A 19,975-nucleotide genomic window follows, 5' to 3' on the forward strand; every position below is an offset into this window, starting at 1 on the left:
TTATCTTGAATTAGTGTCTCTTCTAAACAGCTGGAGAATACTTGTTCAAATCAAAGCCTAAACTCCTAGAACCAAAAACCATTTAGTATAGAAAATCTATACCAAGTGATGTTTTCATGGCCAAACTCTCCGTTTTCTAAAATAATCTTGTAGTATGAAAAGTAAGCCACCTTTTCCTTGAATTAGAATTACTGTCCCTTTTTCTAGTCTAGAAGCTCCCCTGCCTCACCGGAAAGTTTTCTTCCTAAACACTATCTCTCATTATTTCTGACCTAGCCTAAAAAGGCATGAGCTGTACCAATTAGATTGTGAGGTGAAAAAAGAAGCTTTTGGTGACAATTATGAAGAATATCTGAACTAAATATTTTGGAAATTATCTAATAATTAAGAACTAAAGTACTTTCTTTTTCTATTTAGAATACTTATTATACTGATTTAACATATTCAACTAAACAAACAAATTAACAAAACCAATACAAACTTTTTTTTTCCTTTTTTGGTGGAAACATATCTACTTAAAGTGATATAAGAAGATAAAAAAAATGACACTATGTGTGAAAAAATGTTAGCTGTGATCTCTAAAAGGGCATATTCATATAGCACATCTAAACATAGACTATACAGAATACATATACAATGTAGAATTGGCCCTCTGGGCTACCAATAACTTAATTCTCTGTTGCAGTTTCAAAGGCCTCTTGGAAAATGTGACTTCACAATTTTCTAGCTTAAATTTTTGTTGTTGTTAGAAATACCTACAGACATGCATTTCAACCCCCATTCTTGATCTGCGATAATAAGTCAATTTTTGTCGTCCCCAGTTCCTGGGAGTCTGTGGCGCTCTGTGAAAGACTACACATGTGTGTCCACTTGTCCCTGGACTCCTGATTTGGGATGCATCATTGTTGACTCAGCCTCCTTCGAAGAATGGCAACTAATCTTTTTCTGCTCTCATTTCCTAATGATGCACGACCCCTGGGAGGATGTGGTTGGGGGAGAATAGGCAAACCTGAGCTGTCCATCCTCTTGGGTTTCTCTGGAGAAACAGTGGGTTTTAATACTTGTAGGCAAGGGATTTTGATTCCTTTTTCAGAGTCCAGTCTGACAAGGCTTTTCTCTCCATGATTACTGACTGCAGCAGCAGTGGAGGTTAAGCTGCCCTGGCTGAGGGAACACGGTGACAATGGTAACCTTCCATTCAGCTTTCTAAGCTCCAGGAGCTGTTCTCTGGCGTGACTCAAAGCCTCCGTCAGTTCAAAGCGTTCTTCACACTCTCTACGTACTGTTTCCTGAAGAAAAGTGTTCTGAAAATAGAAAAAAATCAAAACACCCTTCACTTTAAATGATGTACATAAAGGAATATTATTGGCAATATAAATTGAGCACTGAATTGGAAATTAAAAGTCTGTATTTCTTGGCTGCCTCTGCAGAAATTCTATCACATGGGAAAAGGAAACCAATTGGTAAAGGTAGAAAGACTTCAGCAAGCGTTTGGCTCAACGCTTGAAGTGTACAGAAGAGGAACCAAGAATCAGAGAGACTGAGTGACAAACAGTGGGCCGGCCACCCAAGAGGTGGTGGTGGTGGTTGTAACGTGTCATCAAGACGGTTCCTAGCTCTGTGAGGGTTTTTGAAGAGCAGCTGGTGGATTCTAACTGCCGACCTAATAGTTTCAAGTCCAGTGCTGATGTTACAAACACCACACTAGGACTCCCACGTGGTAGTGATAAGGTTGAAATGTAGGACTTGCAATACCTACTTCAGTGGGGTTTCAACCTTTCTGGGCCTCCTGCCTCAGCATGTCCTGTACATGTGGTGTCTAATAGTTAATCTCTGTAGGGTCATTAAGTATGTTATTCTATGTTGTTGTTGTTAAGTGTTGTCAAGTCAATTCTGACCCATAGCAACCCTGTACAGGGTTTCCAAGGAGCAGTTGCTGAGCTTGAACCTCCGACCTTGCAGTTCAAATGACTTTGCAGTCTGGCGCATTAACCCACAGAGCCACACCAGGACTCCATGTTATTCTATATTGTTGTTGTTGTTGTTGTTAAGTACCATGGAGTCGGTTCTGACTTATGGTGGCTCTGCATAGGGTTTCTGAGGCTGCAAATCTTTACGGGAGCAGAAAACCTCATCTTTCTCCCATGGAATGTCTGTTAGTTTCAAACTGCCGACTTTGAAGTTAGCAGCCTGATTCATAACCACTACACTACCAGAGCTCCGTATGTTATTCTATAGTTGCCTTTAAATTTGAAAATATACTAAAATACATAAGGCAAACAGGTAAAACTGCTTTAATTACAAACTTGAAAGAAAAACAAATACATCAACTATAGCATTTAAACCATAAAATCAGTTACTTTGTTTTATGCTTTACAAAAGGAACTTAAATATATTGACCATTTGTTATTTTGTAAGATAATATCCTCAAAGTAAAACACATCTGATTTTAACTCCATTCTGTAATCACTTAGCAAGTTACTTCACCTCTACTAAATATAGTTCCTGCCCCAAGACACTTGACACAAGACACAAGAGCCTCTTTTTATGTCCCCAGTAGAATCTGAACCATAGGGCATATGCTATGAGGTTTAACATAAGAAAAGACTTTTTAATAGAACTATCAGAGGATACTCTGATGGTTGCAAGTGATGTACTGCAGCATATTTAAGCTTCAAATGTGTGACTAGACTAGAGATCATTGTTGTTGTTGCTGTTGTTAAGTGCCGTTGAGTCGGTTCTGACTCATAGGGTTTCCGAGGAACAACTGGTGAGCTTGAACCACCAACCTTGTAGTTCAAACCAACTTTGCAGTCCGGCACATTAACCCACAGCGCCACACCAGGACTCCTTTTGAGTCTACATTTCTAGCTGAGGAAGTACCTATCTCTGATCTATGGAACTCACTCAGTATGAAGTCTCATGGTATAAAATAAATCTTGGATTTTCCCAGAGTTCTGACACTCATGTCTGCAGGATGTAAAAAACCAGGTTGAAAGTTTCTGGGAAGATAGTTGCTTAAGCAGGTCTATAATCCCAACCCTCCCCACATGAATATCAAGAAAAGCAACTACAAGTCAGTACATAAGCAAAGTATGGCCGCAAGGAGCTACGGACTGAAACAACATGGACAAATTTTAAATAGTAGGAAAATCTCTTTTTCTATTGTCTTCACCCCTCTCCCTCCCAGGGCTGGTACCAGATAGTTGCCGAGCCGACCAGAGCTTCAGCACACTCACAGATCTCCAGCACACCAATAAGGTCCCTGATCTCTGGTTCCAAAATAAGTAAGGTAAATCTTGATGGCAGACCATTCAGGGTGTGTATTTTCAAAAGCCTGGAAGTATTCTGAAGGACTTGTCCAAATTGAAGTTCTCACGGAGCAGGGGAGGGAGGAGTGAACAAAGACTAAAGGCTGTGCCAGTGAGAGGTTACACTGATAGGTGTGCCATTTTCTCACCAGCCTGAAAGCTGTCTAAAGGACTGTTAACTTTGGTCTGTCTGAACTGGAGTTCTCATAGAGCAGGGTAGGGAGTGGTAGCAAAGACTAAAGACCTTGCCTGACCAAGAGTTTCTTACAGAACATGGTATTAGATGCAGTAGAGTTTGTTCCAACTCATAGCAACCCTATGTACAACAGACAGAAACACTGCCCGTCTGCTTCACAATCATTGTCATGTTTGAGCTCATTGCTGCAGCCACTATGTCAATCCATCTTCCAGAGGTTTTCCTCTTTCTCATGGACTCTCTATTTACCAAGCATAATGTCCTTCTCCAGGGACTAATCCCTCCTGATATCCAAAGTACAGGAGATGAAGTCTTACCATTATTGCTTCTAAGGAGAATTCTCTTTTCATGCTTTTGGCAGAACAAGGTAGATTCAAGAATCTAGCCAACACCCTAAATAAAAGGCATCAATTCTTTGGAATTCCATATTCATTGTCCAGCGTTCACATGCATATGATTTACATATATACAATTGATGGTCTGTTCTACAATCAGATTCTGGCCTCATATGACTGATAGTAAGATAAGCAGTGGACTACAGACCACAAGGTCGGTGGTTCAAGACCCCAGCCACTCCAAAGGGCAAAAGACAAGGCGATCTGTTCCCACAAAGATCAACTGCCTCTGAAACTTTATGTTGTTGTTGTTAAGCACTGTCAAGTCAGTTAGGACTCATAGCAACCCTGTATATGGTTTCCCAGAAGCGGCTGGTGAGTTTGAACCACCAACCTTGCAGTTCTGACTTATCTTTCAGTCTAGTTCTTATTTTACAGCATCACCCCAGGATTCCAGACACCCTACATGGGGTTGCTATGAGTCAGAACTGACTCAAAGGCATTTAACAACCAGAACAATTGTCACTTTGAGAACATGGTGGCTCTATTGGATAAACACTGGACTGCAAACCACAAGGTCAGCGGTTTGAGCCCACCATCACTCTCTGGTAGAAGATGAGGCTTAATGTCCCTGCAAATATTTACAGCCTTGGAAACTCTGTACAGGGTTGCTCTGAGACAAGACTGACTCAATGGTACTCAACAACAACCTAGGCTCTTTACATAGATGTAGGGAATTTGAATTTTGTGTATTCCATCTGATGATGTCCACATGTATAATTACTGTTTGTGTTGACCAAAAAAGGTATTTCCAGTGAATAGATTGCTGACAGTGCAAAATTCTATCATGGGCTCTCTGGCATCATCTCTATCATAAATATTGTATTTTCCAATTACTGATCCTTCTTTGTTTCCAGTGATTGTCAATATATCCTGATTGCATGTGTGATCAATTTCAGATGGTAGAAGTTGGTAGAACGCTCCAATTTTTTCATCTTTTAAGTTTATTGATTGATATGTAAATTTGAATGATAGTCATATTAACTGCTCTTCCTCGTAAGTGCATGGATACTCTCTTGTTGTACTTCAGGACAGATCTTGAAATGTTCCTTTTGACAATGAATATTACACCATTTCTCCTCAATTTGTCATTCCCGGCAGAGTAAACCATCTGTTTATCCAATTCATATTGGTCAATACCAGGTCACTAATGCTTAGGATATAGATTTTCAAGCACTCCATTTCATTTTGACAACTTCCAATTTTCCTAGAGTCATACTTTGGACATTCCATATTCTGATTATTAATGGATGCTTGCAGCTGTTTGTTCTCATTTTGAGTCATGCCACATTAGCAAATGAAGGTTCCAGAAACTTCACTCCATCCAAGTCATTATTTTGAGGAGGTAGCTTTTCCTCAGTTGTTATTTTGAGTGTCTTCCAACCTGAGCGGCTTATCTTCCAGCACTATATCAGACAATGTTCCACAGCTGTTTATGACCAATTTTCTTAGAAGTAAGTCACTAGGTACTTCTTCCTAGTCTGTCTTAGTTTAGAAGCTCCATTGAAATCTGTCCACCATGAGTGACCCTGCCAGTATTTGAAATACCAGGAGGCATAGCTTCCAGCATCACAGCAACAAGCAAACCACCTCAGTACAACAAACTGACAGATGAGTGGTGGGATTGTGGCCAGAACTATATTTAATTCAAAATTTGATGATCAACATAGAGAGCTATGGACCAAGTTCAAGTTTACCAGTCACACAATAATTTTCTGTAAAATCAGCTGATGCCTGGCTTAAACAAAGGCTATTTATATTATTTAGATACATACATTAGTACTACACACACATAAAAATAATAATAATGTGTTAGTTGCTTCCAGTTCAGCTTTGCTGTTGTTGTTTTGAGGAGCGGAAGACCATAGACAGTGACTATCACCTGGTTCTCATTAGCTTTATCTGAACCATTAGCTGAAAAGGTGGAGGAGGGCAGGCTAGAGCCGATGAACAAAGTGCTACAGTGCATGCCATCTCATTTACTACTTCCAGCCACTATAGCTGACAAAGGGAGACACTGGCGTTCAAGGAGGTCAGTATGTTGCTAAGAGGAGCCCAGCTCTGAAATGATGGGGCCCTGCCCACCTCCAGAGTCATGCTATGACTAAATTTATTGTCTAATTAATTATATCAAGTGGTGGTGGTGGGGTGCCATGAAGTCAGTTCCGACTCATAGCAACCCTGTACAGGGTTTCTGAGGCTGTAAATCTTTACAGGAGCAGAAAGCCTTATCTTTCTTCCACAGAACAGCTGGTAATTTCGAACTGCTGACCATGAGGTTAGAAGCCCAATTCATAACCATTATGCTACCAGAGCTCCTTAATTATATCAAGTACACAAATGTAATTTGGTTCCTAAAACACTTAATTTTGTCCACAATTTTTAGAATTCTAGCAACTTATATTTTCTTTGGGAAAACAAAGGAGAAATTAATGCAGCCTTTTTTTCATTCAGACTAAGCTGGCAAAATGTGTTGAAGTGATATTTAAGTGGATTTCACTAAATAGAAAAATACTCTTAAGGAAACATTTGTTGTTGCTGCTAAGTGCCATCGAATGGGTTCCAACTCTTAGAGTCACCTGTACTGGGTTTCCGAGGAGCAGCTGGTGGGTTTGAACTGCCGACCTTGTGGTTCAGTGTTTATCCTACAGCACCACACCAGGACTCCTAAGAAAACTATGAGGAGTTAATTGTATTTTAATATGTAAATGATGAAATGGATGACAGTAATGAGGTCAATACACTGATGACCTGAACAGTAAGTGCAACAGTGTGAAAGGATGAAGTGACAGGTGATGTGATGAGAAGAGACCTTGTTCAAACAAATAACAAAATTCAATCAATTCACCAAAATTAAACTCAAGTCTCAAAGGAAAGGGGTAGTCCTCTACAGAAAAGTTGCCATACACCAAATCGCTTAAAAGCTATTTCAGGCAAGTGATACTCCATCATTGGAGAACATGCAAAGTGGGAGAGGTTCCCCTACAGCAGGCATAGTGGGAGCAAACTGCCAGCAGATGGAGGTTGGACTCTGGAGGGACTGTTGGCTGTTGTTGGTCTGGGACTCACTGCTCTGCAGCTTCTCTGTCTTCAGAGCAAGTTGTTGTTGTCGTTAAGTGCCGTGGAGTTGATTCCACCCCATAGTGACCCTGTTCAAGGTGAGCTTAAACCACTGACCTTGCAGTTCAAAGGACTTTGCAGTCTGATGCGTTAGTGCACAGTGCCACACCAGGACTCCTCAGAGTGAATAGCTTTCAGAATAAGAATAAAAGGCTCTTTAAGGTATCTGGCTGCTAACCTCAAGGTCAGCAGTTTGAAACTACCAGCTGGTTCCACAGGAGAAAGATGAGGCTTTTCTGCTCCTATAAAGATTTATAGCCTCAAAAACCCTATACAGGATCGCTGTGAGTTGGAACCAACTCCATGGCACACACATCACCACCTTGCCTCTATAGTCTCCCAAAGTAGGGCCATTCTCTGAACTAAAAACAGGATCCAAACTTAGGACATCTCTTTTGGTCTGTCACAAGCACTATGAAATATTAGGGGAATCTCATAATAAATGCATCTCTTCGGCCACTATCACTTCTGCCTCAAACTATGACTATAACAGCTTTGTGCAATAGATAGTTTTTATGTTTTCTAATTTATTCAATTGTGGGGTCTGCCAAAAAAGGAAACAGAACACATGCAATTCTAGAGGACTGCTATTCAAGCGATAGAGTGTGTGTGACAGAAGACAAGTGGATGTGGACAGAGTCAGGAGGCACATTGGTAGGAAATTCCATCACATTTGGAAAAGAATCACTACTTGTAGTTGATTGTTTTCAGCAATTTGGGTACGTTTATCTTCCTGGGCAAGAGGAAGGTTGGGTTGTGGCAGAATTTTAATATGTGTGTTCACTGAGCAATCTGCTCAAATGGAAAAACATGGATTGCATGTGTTAGGGGAGGAGAAGAGAGATTAGGAATGAGGTGGGCAGAAGTTAGCAGAGCCAGGTCAAGAAGCACTTGGGTGATTCAATTCGGATGGCCATATAGAGTCATTAAAAGGTTTATTTCAGGCAGGGGCTGGCATGGTTAAATTTACATGAAAGGAAGGTCTCTTTTGCCAACCTGTGGAAAATGCTCAGAGTGTGGGCAAGATAGGAGATCGGGAGAACAGTAGGAGCCTGATGTTTTCACAGAGGTTCCACAAGCTCTGCAGATGGGTGGATAGCAGAATCTATAGATATCTCTGCCACATTTGCACATGAAGGCCACTTTGAATGGGCTTAAAATACAGTTTAATTTTAAGTATTCCCACTGAGTAGGTAAATGTCAAAATGAAAATATAAATTATCTCACCATCTGTTTGAAATTCCTAATATTAAAATATAGCTAATTTCACCCACTCTTTGAGATGTAAGAGAGGCTTATTTTTATGTTTGTTTTCGTTTTTATCCTTAGAGACAGCTGGACTGCTTTCAATTCCAAAAGCAGTGGAAGGACGGAGAGAAGGCTTTGCTGGGTAACTTGATCTTTCTGCAGGTGAGAATCACATTTGCAATGGGATGCAGCTGTATTGGGTATATTTGGGAAGAACATGCCAGGAAAGCAAGTATTCAGTGAAGAATAAGCACAGATGGGCGGCTTTGTTCAGGCTGGGTCCAGTGACATCTGAAGCAGTCATGGAATTATCAGATTACATAGTTTCCATCCACCTTAACTAGATATGTCTCAGAGTGAATGGATTGCTAGTTAGGTTTGAGCCAGGTGGAGAGCTAGAAAGACACTCTGTGGCGAAGGTGTGGAAACCAAATGGACGAGCACGAAACATGCCTAACACTGTTTTAAACTAATTTCGACTAATCTGATCAGTCCCAAATACAGCAGAGTGAAAATGGCTCTTTGCAGAGGCAGAAATCAGAATCTGAATCAATTTCCAGGGAAAAAATAAGATGAATGTAAAGCAGATTGTTTTTAAGAATTTGTTTCCATGCTTGCAAACATAATGGCTACTGTGAAACCAACTATGGCCTAAGTATCCAAACAGAAGCTGTAAAACAGAGGGCAAGTATCCCTTATCCTTTGGACTGCTATCCCTCAAGAACAGATTTTCAAGATGGGATGAGCCCAAGATGTACTTTTCTAATCTAATAATCCAATTTTAATTAGGGTTTTAATTAGTGCTACTTAAGCAAAACAAAAACATTTTCTCCACATTTCTTCTCATTCTGTCAATTTTCTGGCACTCAGTTGCAAGTAACAGGAACCAGCAAATACCATGTTGGCACTGAATTTGTATTCAATATATTAAAGTACAAAGTCTTGCCTGGATTTCTTTCTCCATAGTTGGAGAACCCTAGTCTGAGCCTCGTCTGCCCCATGACCTGAGGCTAAGGTTCTCTAACCTCTGTTCATCTTCCCCAGTTCATCCACCCTCCCTGTCAACCCTCTGTGGGGTCAGAAGTTACAGAATTTGCCTCCCACCCCATTATTCTTAGGTAAGATTCATCATATAATTTATCATACCCCAAAAGTTGAGAAGTATTTGTTTGGTAATGTACTAGCTGGCAGTTTGGTTTCTTCATTCTCATAGATGAAGTTACCAGAGAGGTTAAGTGTATTTTCTATGTTTTGATTGAACACACAAATAGAGTTAACACATACTCCAAAACTAATCAAGTCCCTCTTTCATAATAAGCTATTTGTGTTTGAAACTGCCATGTTCCTAAATCTTATGGTTTACCTAAATTTATACTTGCCAAATTTATTAGAAAATTTTCCTAAGTAAATGGATTTTCCACTCATTCTTAATAAGTTTTACATGTGGAAATGATTGAAAAGCACTTTAAAAAAAAAAAGAGTTTAAAATGATCTATGATCCCAATGGAGTTCTGGTGTGGTGCTGTGGGCTAATGCGCTAGACTGCAAAGTCGGTTTGAACTGCAAGGTTGGCGGTTCAAGCTCACCAGCCACTCCTTGGAAATCCTATACAAGGTCACTATGGGTTGGAACCAACTTGAAGGCACTTAATTACAACAACAATGATCTCAATATTTAAAAAATATATATATATGAGAAATGAAATCCTGTCCATCTCTAGCTATCCACCTCCAGTGGTAACCACAGTTAATAGTTTTGGACAAATACTTCCTTGACTTTTTCTTTTTTTTGGGTACCATCTCTCCCTCCCCTGCCTGTAAAACTATAGAGATACACCTGCATTCTTCTTCTTTAAAAAAAAAAAAAGGATTCATGCTATGTATGAAGTTACTGCTGATTTTGAGTCCTGGTATGCTGTAGGATTAGCACTAGACCTAAACGTTAGTTTGAAGCCTACCAGCTGCTCCTTGGAAATCCTATACAGTATTTCTATGAGTTGAAACTAACTCCACAGCATTAAAAACAGCAACAACTCTATAGTCACTCCTTGCCTGACAGTTTGTTGCACCGTTGTGGCTACCATATTGCTGTGAGGCTGGAAGCTATGCCACAGGTATTTTGAACGTTGGCAGAGTAACCCATGGTGGACAGGTTTCAGCCAAGCCTCATGGAAAAAGACAACAGCCTTGAAAGATGGAGAGGTAGACTGCCTCTGAATGTTTAGCCACTGAAAACCCTATGAACAGCACTGAAATACTGTCAGATAGTCCCAGAATATTTAATATTGAAACGTGATGAATACCATCAGAATATTGGCCGTACATAGTGCCGGAATATGAGCCCCTCAGGTTAGAAGACACTCAAAATAAGGCTGGGGAAGAGCTGTGTCCTCAGAGTAGAATTGACTGTGAGGATATGAATGGAGTAAAGCCCTTGGGACCTTCATTTGCTGATGGGGCACAATTCAAAATAATGAGAAACAGCTGCAAACATCCTTCAATAATTGTAACATGGAATATGCAAAGTATGAATCTAGGAAAACTGAAAGTTGCCAAAAATGAAATGGAACACACAAAGATGTGTGGATCATGACAAGCTATAGATAACACTTTAGAGAATAAGTATTCTGGAACATTTAAATGTGTTCATGAGGAGCCTATACATAGACCAAGAGGCAGTTGTTTGAACAGAACAAGGAGACACTGAATGGTTCCAAATCAGGCAAGGTGTGTGCCAAGGTTGTATTCTTTCATCATACTTATTGACTCTATTTTCTGAGCAAATGATCTGAAAAGCTGGATTATATGAAGAGAAATGTGGCAGCATGACTGGAGGAAGACTCATTAACAACCTGCAATAAGTAGAAGATACAAACATGCTTGCTGAAAGTAAAAAGGCCTTAAAATACTCACTGATGAAGATAATAGACCACAGGCTTCATTTTGGTTTGTACCTCAATGTAAAGAAAACAAAAGTCGTTACTACTAGAGGAATAAATAACATCATGATCAATGGAGAAAACATTGAATTTGTCAAAGACTTCATTTTGCTCAGATTAACCATCAACGCTCAGAGGCAGCAGTTAAGACATCAAATGACATAGTGCATTAGGCAAATCTGCTGCATAAGACCTCTTTAAAGTTTTGGAGAGCAAAGATATCAGTTTGAGGACTAAAGTACACCAGACCCAAGTTATGATATTTTCAGTAGCTTCATGTTCATGTGAAAGTGGACGATGAATAAGAAGACCTTAGAAGAATTGATGCATTTCAGTTATGGTAATGGAGAAGCATGTTAAAAATACCACAGACTGCCAAAAGAACAAACAAATCTGTGTTGGAAGAAGTAAAACTAATGCTCCTTGGAAGCCAGGATGGCAAGACTTCATCTCTCATACTTTGGACATATTGTCAGTAGAGACCATTCACCTGAGAAGGATATCATGTTTGGTAAAGCAGAGGGTCTGAGAAAAAGAGGAAGACCCCCAATGAGATGGATTGGCCAAGTGGCAGCATCAATGTACTCACACATAATAATGATAGTGAGGTGGACGCAGGACCGGGCAGTATTTTGTTCTCTTGTGCATAGGGTTGCTATGAGTTGGTGGCACCTAACAACAACAGACAACAATGTAGGCCCCTCTAATGTGATCCCTTTCAGAGCAGTTGGTAGTGCTTCTGGTCTTCAAGCTGTGGAGACATGTTTATGTGTTTCATTAGTCCACTGGACAAATTGATTCCAATTATCTTCAATTTTCATCACTCTTCTTTCTTCTGCACATAGAGAGACCAGTAGTTGCATCTCACATGGCCGCTCTGATTACTGAAATTTTATTAGACATTTTTTTTTTGCATGTATTGACTCAAGTCTATATATTTATACACTAAATTATGTTTTAAAATGTTCAATTTTGACCCATTCTTGCATTATTAGACTAAAGCTTAAAAAACAACAAAAAGGCAATCCGCTGTCATCTGGCCCATTCTGATGCACTGTGAACCAATACATGTCTGGGTAGAACTGTGCCCCATAGAGTTTTCAAGGCTTTGACCTTCAGAAGCAGATCACCAATACTTTTTATCTGTGACCTGGGTTCAAAATACCAACCTTTCAGTTAGTAGCTGAACCTATTTATGCCATGTAAGGACTCCAGAATAAAGATTACTTTTCCATTACATTATTTACATAACAGTATAAGACTTGATTTGCTAATCAAATTCTGTCTATCTGCTAAATACAACATGATATCACACTTGAAGGAGTCATGATGTGGTGTTGTAGGATAAGCACTAGACTTGCTAACCACGGTGGTTCAAACACCCCATCTGCTCCTCAGAAACCCTATACAGAGTCACATGAGTTGGAACTGACTTGTTGACAATAATAATCATGTGTGAATGTGCATTTTGTTTGTTTTCATTTAAATCTCTTAGAGATAGGTTTATTTATTTATTTTTATTTTTTAAGTATGTCTTAGCAGTAGGGTTTTCTAGATTAATAAAGTGGGTTGGAAATTTTCCATATTTTTTCTGTGCCTGTGGTGAGAATAGTTTAAGTAATGAGAACTATCTGTCCCTTTGACTTTGAAAATAACTTTGTGCTAAACCATCTGCCACTGAAGCCTTTTCATAAAGTTAAATTTTAAGTTTTTTAAATTGCTTCTGTGGTTATTGGTTTCGTTAGAGTTTCTACCTCTTTCTTCAGTCATTTTTATCTTTTTGTTTTCTCTAGATTTTGAAATTTATTGACCTAACATTGTACAAAATATTCTTGTATATGAGGAGACTTCAACAAGTTGTGGAAACTGAATTAAAAGATAAAAAGTATAGATTTTATTTCTCATGTAGGTGTTGTCGAGTCAGTTCTGATTCATATCGACCCTAGGCACAACAGAATGAAATACTGCCCAGTCCTATGCCCTTCTCACTACCGTTGTTAAGCTTGAATGTACCGTTGTTAAGCTGCTGCCACTGTGCCAATCCATCTTGTTGGGGGGTCTTCCTCTTTTTCACATACACTCCACTTTACCAAGCATGATGTCCTTTTCCAGGAACTGGTCCCTCCTGATAATATGTCTGAAGTATGAGAGATGAAGTCTTGCCATCCTGGCTTCTAAGGAGCATTCTTGCTGTACTTCTTCCAACACAGATTTGTTTGTTCTTCTGGAAGTCCATGGTACTTTTATTATTCTTCTCCAAAACCAAGGAACTCTGGGATTACAGAAACTGAAAGAGCAATTGTGAGGATGGCACAGGACCGGGCTGTGTTTCATTCTGTTGTACACAGGGTTGCTATGAGTCAGAACTGACTTGATGGTACCTAATAACAGCAACAGTTAAAAAGTAAAATATTGATAAAACTTCTAATAAAAAAGAACATGCCTTTATGCATCCTGCCTTCCAAGAAGAGACATTTTTAGGTTTTTAAGTTGTTTCTTCTTATATTGACATCAATATTTCAAAATAACATCAATATATATCTATCTTCTGGTTTTTCAGTTTTGAACATTACTGATTGATTTTATAGAAGATGAAAATTAGCTGACTATAATACCAATTCCCCACAGACTTATACTTCCCCCATCTTTACATGTTTCTATTACAATTTTTAGTAACATCATTCAGCTTTATGTTCTTGCTGCTGCTGTTATGCGCCGTCTTCTTACAACAATATAAATATAATGCACATCTGAGCCTGCAATGTACTGTGACTATATTTTCTTTTTTGCATAGCTTCCTCCTACTCTAGACTTAAATTTTAGCCCATTATTTATCTGCTTAGTTTATTAGATGCTTATTACTAATTCTATATCAAATTCACTAATAGAAATATAAACATCCTCTTAGTGTGTTCAAACATCAAACCTAATCTGCCACCTTCTCTTTGTTCCTGGAAACATACTTCTAAACGTCCTCAGTATTTCTGCTCAACCCTGCTTGGTTGTTTTCTAAATTTGTTTTGATTTCTCCATACCATTGTTCTGGGGATTTCCATTCCCACCCCCCACTTGTGTTAGAAACCTTATTTTATGATTCCCATATCTTCTCCTTTTTTATTTGATTCCTTTCTTGTAGTATCATAGTTCCTCTAGCAGCTCCCTGAGAAACTACAAGGAGCATATCATTTTTAAAAAGTCTCATCTCTAAAAATATCCTTATTTAACATGTACCCTGATTGATAGTTTGGCTAAATATAGAATTCTAAGCTACAAATAACTTGACTTCAAAATTTTGAAGCCATTTGAAGCCAATAATATTTTCTGTTATTGCTGTTAACAACTCTAATGCTGTTTTCATTCTTGATTATTTATAAGTCACCTTTAAAAAAATTTTTTTCCCCTTCTGGAAGATTTTAAGTACTTATGTTTATCCTTAAGGTATTGACATTTCATACTAAACTGTCTTAGTGGAGTTGTTTTTCTGTCCATTATGCTGGATACTTTGTGGACTTTAGTCTAGAAATGCATGTCCTTCAGTTTTTGGAAATACTATTGAATTAAGTCCTGGGTCATTTCCTCTCTTCCATTTTCCTTGTTCGTTCTTTCTGGGACCTGTAAGTGGGATACTATAGATCCTGGTATGAATCTCTAATTTTACTTTTTTCTCTCCATCTCTTTGTCTTTTCCTCTTACTATCTTGGGTATTTGGAAGTGTGGTGATTTTCCATGATAAGCACTGGACTGGGAACCACAAGTTTGAGCCTGCCAGGCATTCTGTGGGAGAAAGATGAGGCTTTCTACTCCCACCAAGATGTACAGCCTTGGAAACCCTATACAGGGTCTCTATGAATCAAACCGACTCGCATCTGGGAGATTTATTCAACTTTATTATCTCATCCAAATATTTAATTTTTTGTTTTGGGGTTCATATTTTAATTTCATTCTTGTTCTCCTTCCCCCGACCACCCAATAGCATTCTATTCATTTTTACAGGTGCATAATTTTCTCTCTTCTCTCTGAGAATATTAACTATATTTTTGAAGCCTTCTTTTGCTTCTTGAATTGTTTTATGTCTTTTTTTCTGCATTCATTTTTTACTTATCTGTCTGTTTCTGGTGTCTGATTTTCATATTAGAGGCGTTCCTCAAATAAGGCTCCAAAATGTTACTGGAAGTTCTATGTGCTTGGGTATGGCTTACTGACTAGTTTATTTTTCAGTGGAGAGACTGAACTCCCATTTCACGGGGAGACCCCTTACTGTTGTATTCATTGCCAACTCAAGAGAGGGCTCTTTCAATTTCTTACTTATTGGTACGTAAGCCTTGTTACCTGTGTTCTTGGAAATGAGTAGGTGAAGAATACTAGGAGGTCTCATCAGTTAATTTAATAGATTTTCACCATAGCGCCTCATCTTCTTCCATACTCTATCTTTTGTCCTCAGGTTCAAAGTCTCTTTCATTCAATTTTCTAGAGAGCAAATCTGGTGTCCTGTCAGGATGGGCAAGAGATTTCTGAGGATGGGGAATTAGGGAAAGCACCTGAGGACTTCTCTGCTCTTTTTATAATCTTTCATACAGTTCTGTTTTCAGGCCCACTCTTCTCTCCCTCTCAATTCCCGAGCCTTTCCAGTGTTGTATCACATAACTAACCTTCTATCTTACAAAAAATTCACATTAAAAACAATTAAAATCTCAATACTAAATGACTTCCTTTCATAACTGATTAGTAGGAATAGCTTGAAATGTGGTCTGTTTTGTCTGTAAAAGAAATCCTCTTTTTGTTTTGTTCTTGTTTCAGTTATCAAACTTACTTCCAGAATTCCTGTGTTTGGCACCTCTAAGATGACTCCAAATGGTTATATCTCTTCCTATTCATACCCTTACATAGTTCCCTTTGAAGGATTCTAAGGAGTTCTTTTGTGTAGTGGTTACGAATCAGGCTGCGAACCGCAAGGTCAGCAGTTCGAAACTACCAGCTGTTCCGCGGGAGAAAGATGAGGCTTTCTGCTCCTGTAAAGGAAACCCTGTTACAGGGTCACTATGAGTCAGAACCGACGACTCCACGGCACATAACCACCATAGGCAAACTATTGAATGATGCCGAGAACATTAAAGAAGGTTGAGGGAATACATAGAGTTACTATACCAAAAAGAAATGGTCAATATTCAACAATTTCAAGAGGTAGCATATGATCAAGAACCTACGGTACTGAAGGAAGAAGTCTAAGCTGCACAGAAGGCATTTGTGAAAAACTAGGCTCCAGGAATGGACAGAATACAGAGTGAAATATTTCAACAAACTGATGCAGCACTGGAGGCACTCACTCATCTATGCCAAGAAATTTGGAAGACAGCTACTTGGCCAACTGATTGGAAGAGATTCATATTTGTGCCCATTCCAAAGACAGGTGGTCCAATGGAATGCAGAAATCATTGAACAATATCATTAATATCACATGCAATTAACATTTTTAAAAAGATAATTCAAGACCAGTTGCAATAATACATCAACAGGGAACTGTCAGTCACTCAATCTGGATACGGAAGAGGACATGGAACTAGGGATATCACTGGAGATGTCAGATGGTTCTTGGCTGAAAGCAGAAAATACCATAAAAATGTTTGCTTGTGTTTGATTGACTATGCGAAGGCTTTCAACTGTGTGGGTCATGACAAGCTATGGACAACATTGTGGAGAATAAGTATTCTGGAACACGTAAGTGTGCTCATGAGGAACCTGTACATAGGCAAGAGGAAGTGGTTTTAACAGAACCAGGAGATACTGGATGGTTTAAAATCAATTTAATTGTGTGGACAATTATATTAAACATAGTAGACTGAACAAGTATGGTGAAAATTCTTTCATCATACTTATTTACATACTCCATTTATTGTATTTGCAATTTCTTTGCAATTGGTAAACCATACTTATAACAGACATAAAACTTTTATTTTGGTTGATAAATATACAGCAAGGACATGGTATATATATATATTTTTTTTTTTTTTAAATGTTTATTGTGAAATATGTGATAGTTTGCATGGGAGAACATTAGGTTTACATTCATCCTATCGTGTATCGCTTCATTGCCATGGTAAGGGTATGGTATATTTAATTGCTTATAATCAATATTATTGAGAAGCCCTTGTAGTGTAGTGGGTTATTAGTTGGGCTCCTAACTTCAAGGTCAGTTGTGTGAATCTACCAGTCACGTCGTGGGAGAAAGATGAGGTTTTTTGCTCCCATAAAGACTTCCAGTCTCTGAAACCCTACACAGGGACGGGATGAGTCGGAACCAACTTGAACAGTACACAACCACCACCACCAATCAATACTATTACTAGCACATTCCTTTTAGTCCTTTGTTAAGATGTGAATAAAACCAAGAAAACTTACTTTTCCTTAACATTCAGAATCTTTCCCCATTTGTCTTTATTTGACATACTGTCATAAATGAGATAATATATTCTGTGACATACTTTGATGATTGGTGGTTGTGTGCCAACGAGTGGGTTCTGACTCATAGCAACCCTGTATAGGGTTTCTGAGGCTGTAAATCTTTATCAGAGCAGAAAGCCTCATCTTTCTCCCACAGAACAGCTGGCAGTTTCAAACTACTGACTTTGAGTTTAGCAGCCTAACTCGTAACCATCATTAGAGGCCATGTTATTTAATTCACTATTTCTAAACTGCTTAAGCAGTTCAGAAATAAGAATTGCTTGGGAAAAAAGCTTTTATTTTAAAATAAGTGTCTATCCCAGTTTAAATAAAATAAAAACAGTGCTGAAATAATCATGACTGCATAAGAAAGAAAACCAATGCATGTAAATTACCTTATAAATTTAGATTAACAGAAAGATAAAACTGTAAAGTAAAATTCCATTTAAAATATATCATTCAAATACTTTTTAAAGGTAAGCAGCCAGTACTCTAAACATTTCTTTGGCAAAGACTTAATGTCAAAATAACTGACATAAAGATTCTTAGTTTCAATCCCCAAACTCCCGCTGCCAGGGAGTGAGTTGGATTCCTACTTCACAGTGATCCCATTGAGTTTCAGAAGCAGTAAATCTTTACAGAAGCAGAAGCTCACATCTTTCTCCTGCAAAGTGGTTGGTGGGGCCTTTCAGTTACCAGCCCAACATTTAAGGCACTGCACCCCAGGGCTCCTTCCTAGTCTTAGAGGTTTCAAATAGCTATTTGCAATACAGTAGAACTGGGTGCCAAGGAAAACTGAGAGCTTATGTAGTTTAACATATTCATTTTAACCAAACAGGAAACCAGGTCTTGAGAGGTTAAAACAACCAGGATGTGATGATCCCAGGTTCCTAACACTCCAGGACTCTTTCCAAGACACCAACCTACCTTTCCTGTTTTTGTTAGTCTGTTTTTAGAAAGAGTGGGCTCTTTTATTAAATGTAATGGTACTGTCATCTGAAGCCTACCTCTTCCTGGGACTGGTTAAACTGCTGCATCAGTTGTGTTTGTGCCAGCATTACTCTTTCCAGTTCATCTGACTTCTCTTTCATTTCCTTCTTCAGGTCCTTTGAAATGGAATCATTGCTGTCTATTTCCTTCTTCAAACGAGATTCAAATTCTGCAACCAGACTTTTAAGATTTTCAATTTCTTTTTCCTTTGACACAGATTCTTGAGTGTATCTAATATGGGATTCACGGAGTTTTTCTTGTAGAGTGACTACTTCCAGCCTTAGATCTCTAGTAGCGTCTGTGATTAAGTCAGATATCTGTAAGATAAATATTGTATTAGTTTGCAGCAGTAGTATCTAGGTAGCCACACAGTTCTGTGGTTCATAAAATGTTTATTCTTAATAATCAGTGTACTATGTTGATCAGACAAAACCAAATTTTTGATATATAAGGGCATGTCAAAAGTTGTTAAGTGCCATCAAGTTAGTTCCGACCCATACCGACACTGTATAGGGTTTCCAAGAAATGACTGGTAAGCTTCAACAACTAACCTTGTGGTTCTGTGTGAAAAGTACTGCCACAAAATCACCAAAATATTTATTAAACAAAAATATAAATATGTGAAGCAATTGATTCTTGACATATCCTCCATCTAAGTCTTTACGAAGTCCTGGTGTGGCGCTGTAGAATATACTGGAAGGTTAGCTGTACACACCCACCAGTTGCTCCACAGAAAGCCTACGCAGGGTCTCTATAACTCAGAACTGGCTCAGTAGAATTTAACAACAGTATCTATGTACTTCTGAACGCTGTGTTTCCATTGTCTCTAACCCTTCTCTCAAAGAAGTCTGTGCTCCTTTATTTACATAGATGACACTTTTGACATCCTCCAGGGACTAAAATTGTGTTCCTTTTAAATATTCTTTGAGTTTGGGAAACGAGAATTCTGAAGTGAAGGGGCAAGATCACTGCTGTCAGGTGAATAGGATAAGGCTTTCCAGTAAATTCTCACAGGACAATCCTTGCTACCCAGGAAGAATGAGCAGGTACAATATTGTGATGGAAATAAATTCCTTAGCTCAACTTTCCTGGCCTTTTGGTAACCAATGCAGTTTTCCATTTTCTTAAAACATCTTCATAATAAAGCCCCCATGATCATGCTGTGCCCCTTTTTGCAATCTCAAAAGAGCAGCCTTCATAACCTGAACTGACCTTTTTGTCTTGAATTGAACTGAACCAGCAGATACCTTGCATTGATGGATTGCTTCTTTTAAAGCATCAGTGTTTCCTTCTGCTGTGCATAAGGTAGCTATGAGTTGCTTCTGACTCAATGGCATCT

The 19,975-nt window shown here is 38.7% G+C and overlaps 1 protein-coding gene across 1 annotated transcript in view; it reads right to left on the bottom strand.

The window, feature by feature from the left end:
* Positions 1-899: 899 nt before the first annotated feature.
* Positions 900-19,975, bottom strand: part of LEKR1 (leucine, glutamate and lysine rich 1) — a 316,240-nt gene continuing 297,164 nt past the window's right edge. Inside the window, exons 10-11 of the mRNA XM_006867992.1 lie at positions 18,654-18,953; positions 900-1,304 (exon numbers count right to left, since the gene is read on the bottom strand). Of these exons, the coding sequence (XP_006868054.1) occupies positions 900-1,304; positions 18,654-18,953 (705 nt within the window). The remainder of the gene's footprint in view (positions 1,305-18,653; positions 18,954-19,975) is intronic.

This window comes from Chrysochloris asiatica, unplaced genomic scaffold (genome assembly GCF_000296735.1).
Source record: "Chrysochloris asiatica unplaced genomic scaffold, ChrAsi1.0 scaffold00113, whole genome shotgun sequence".
Taxonomy (NCBI): domain Eukaryota; kingdom Metazoa; phylum Chordata; class Mammalia; order Afrosoricida; family Chrysochloridae; genus Chrysochloris; species Chrysochloris asiatica.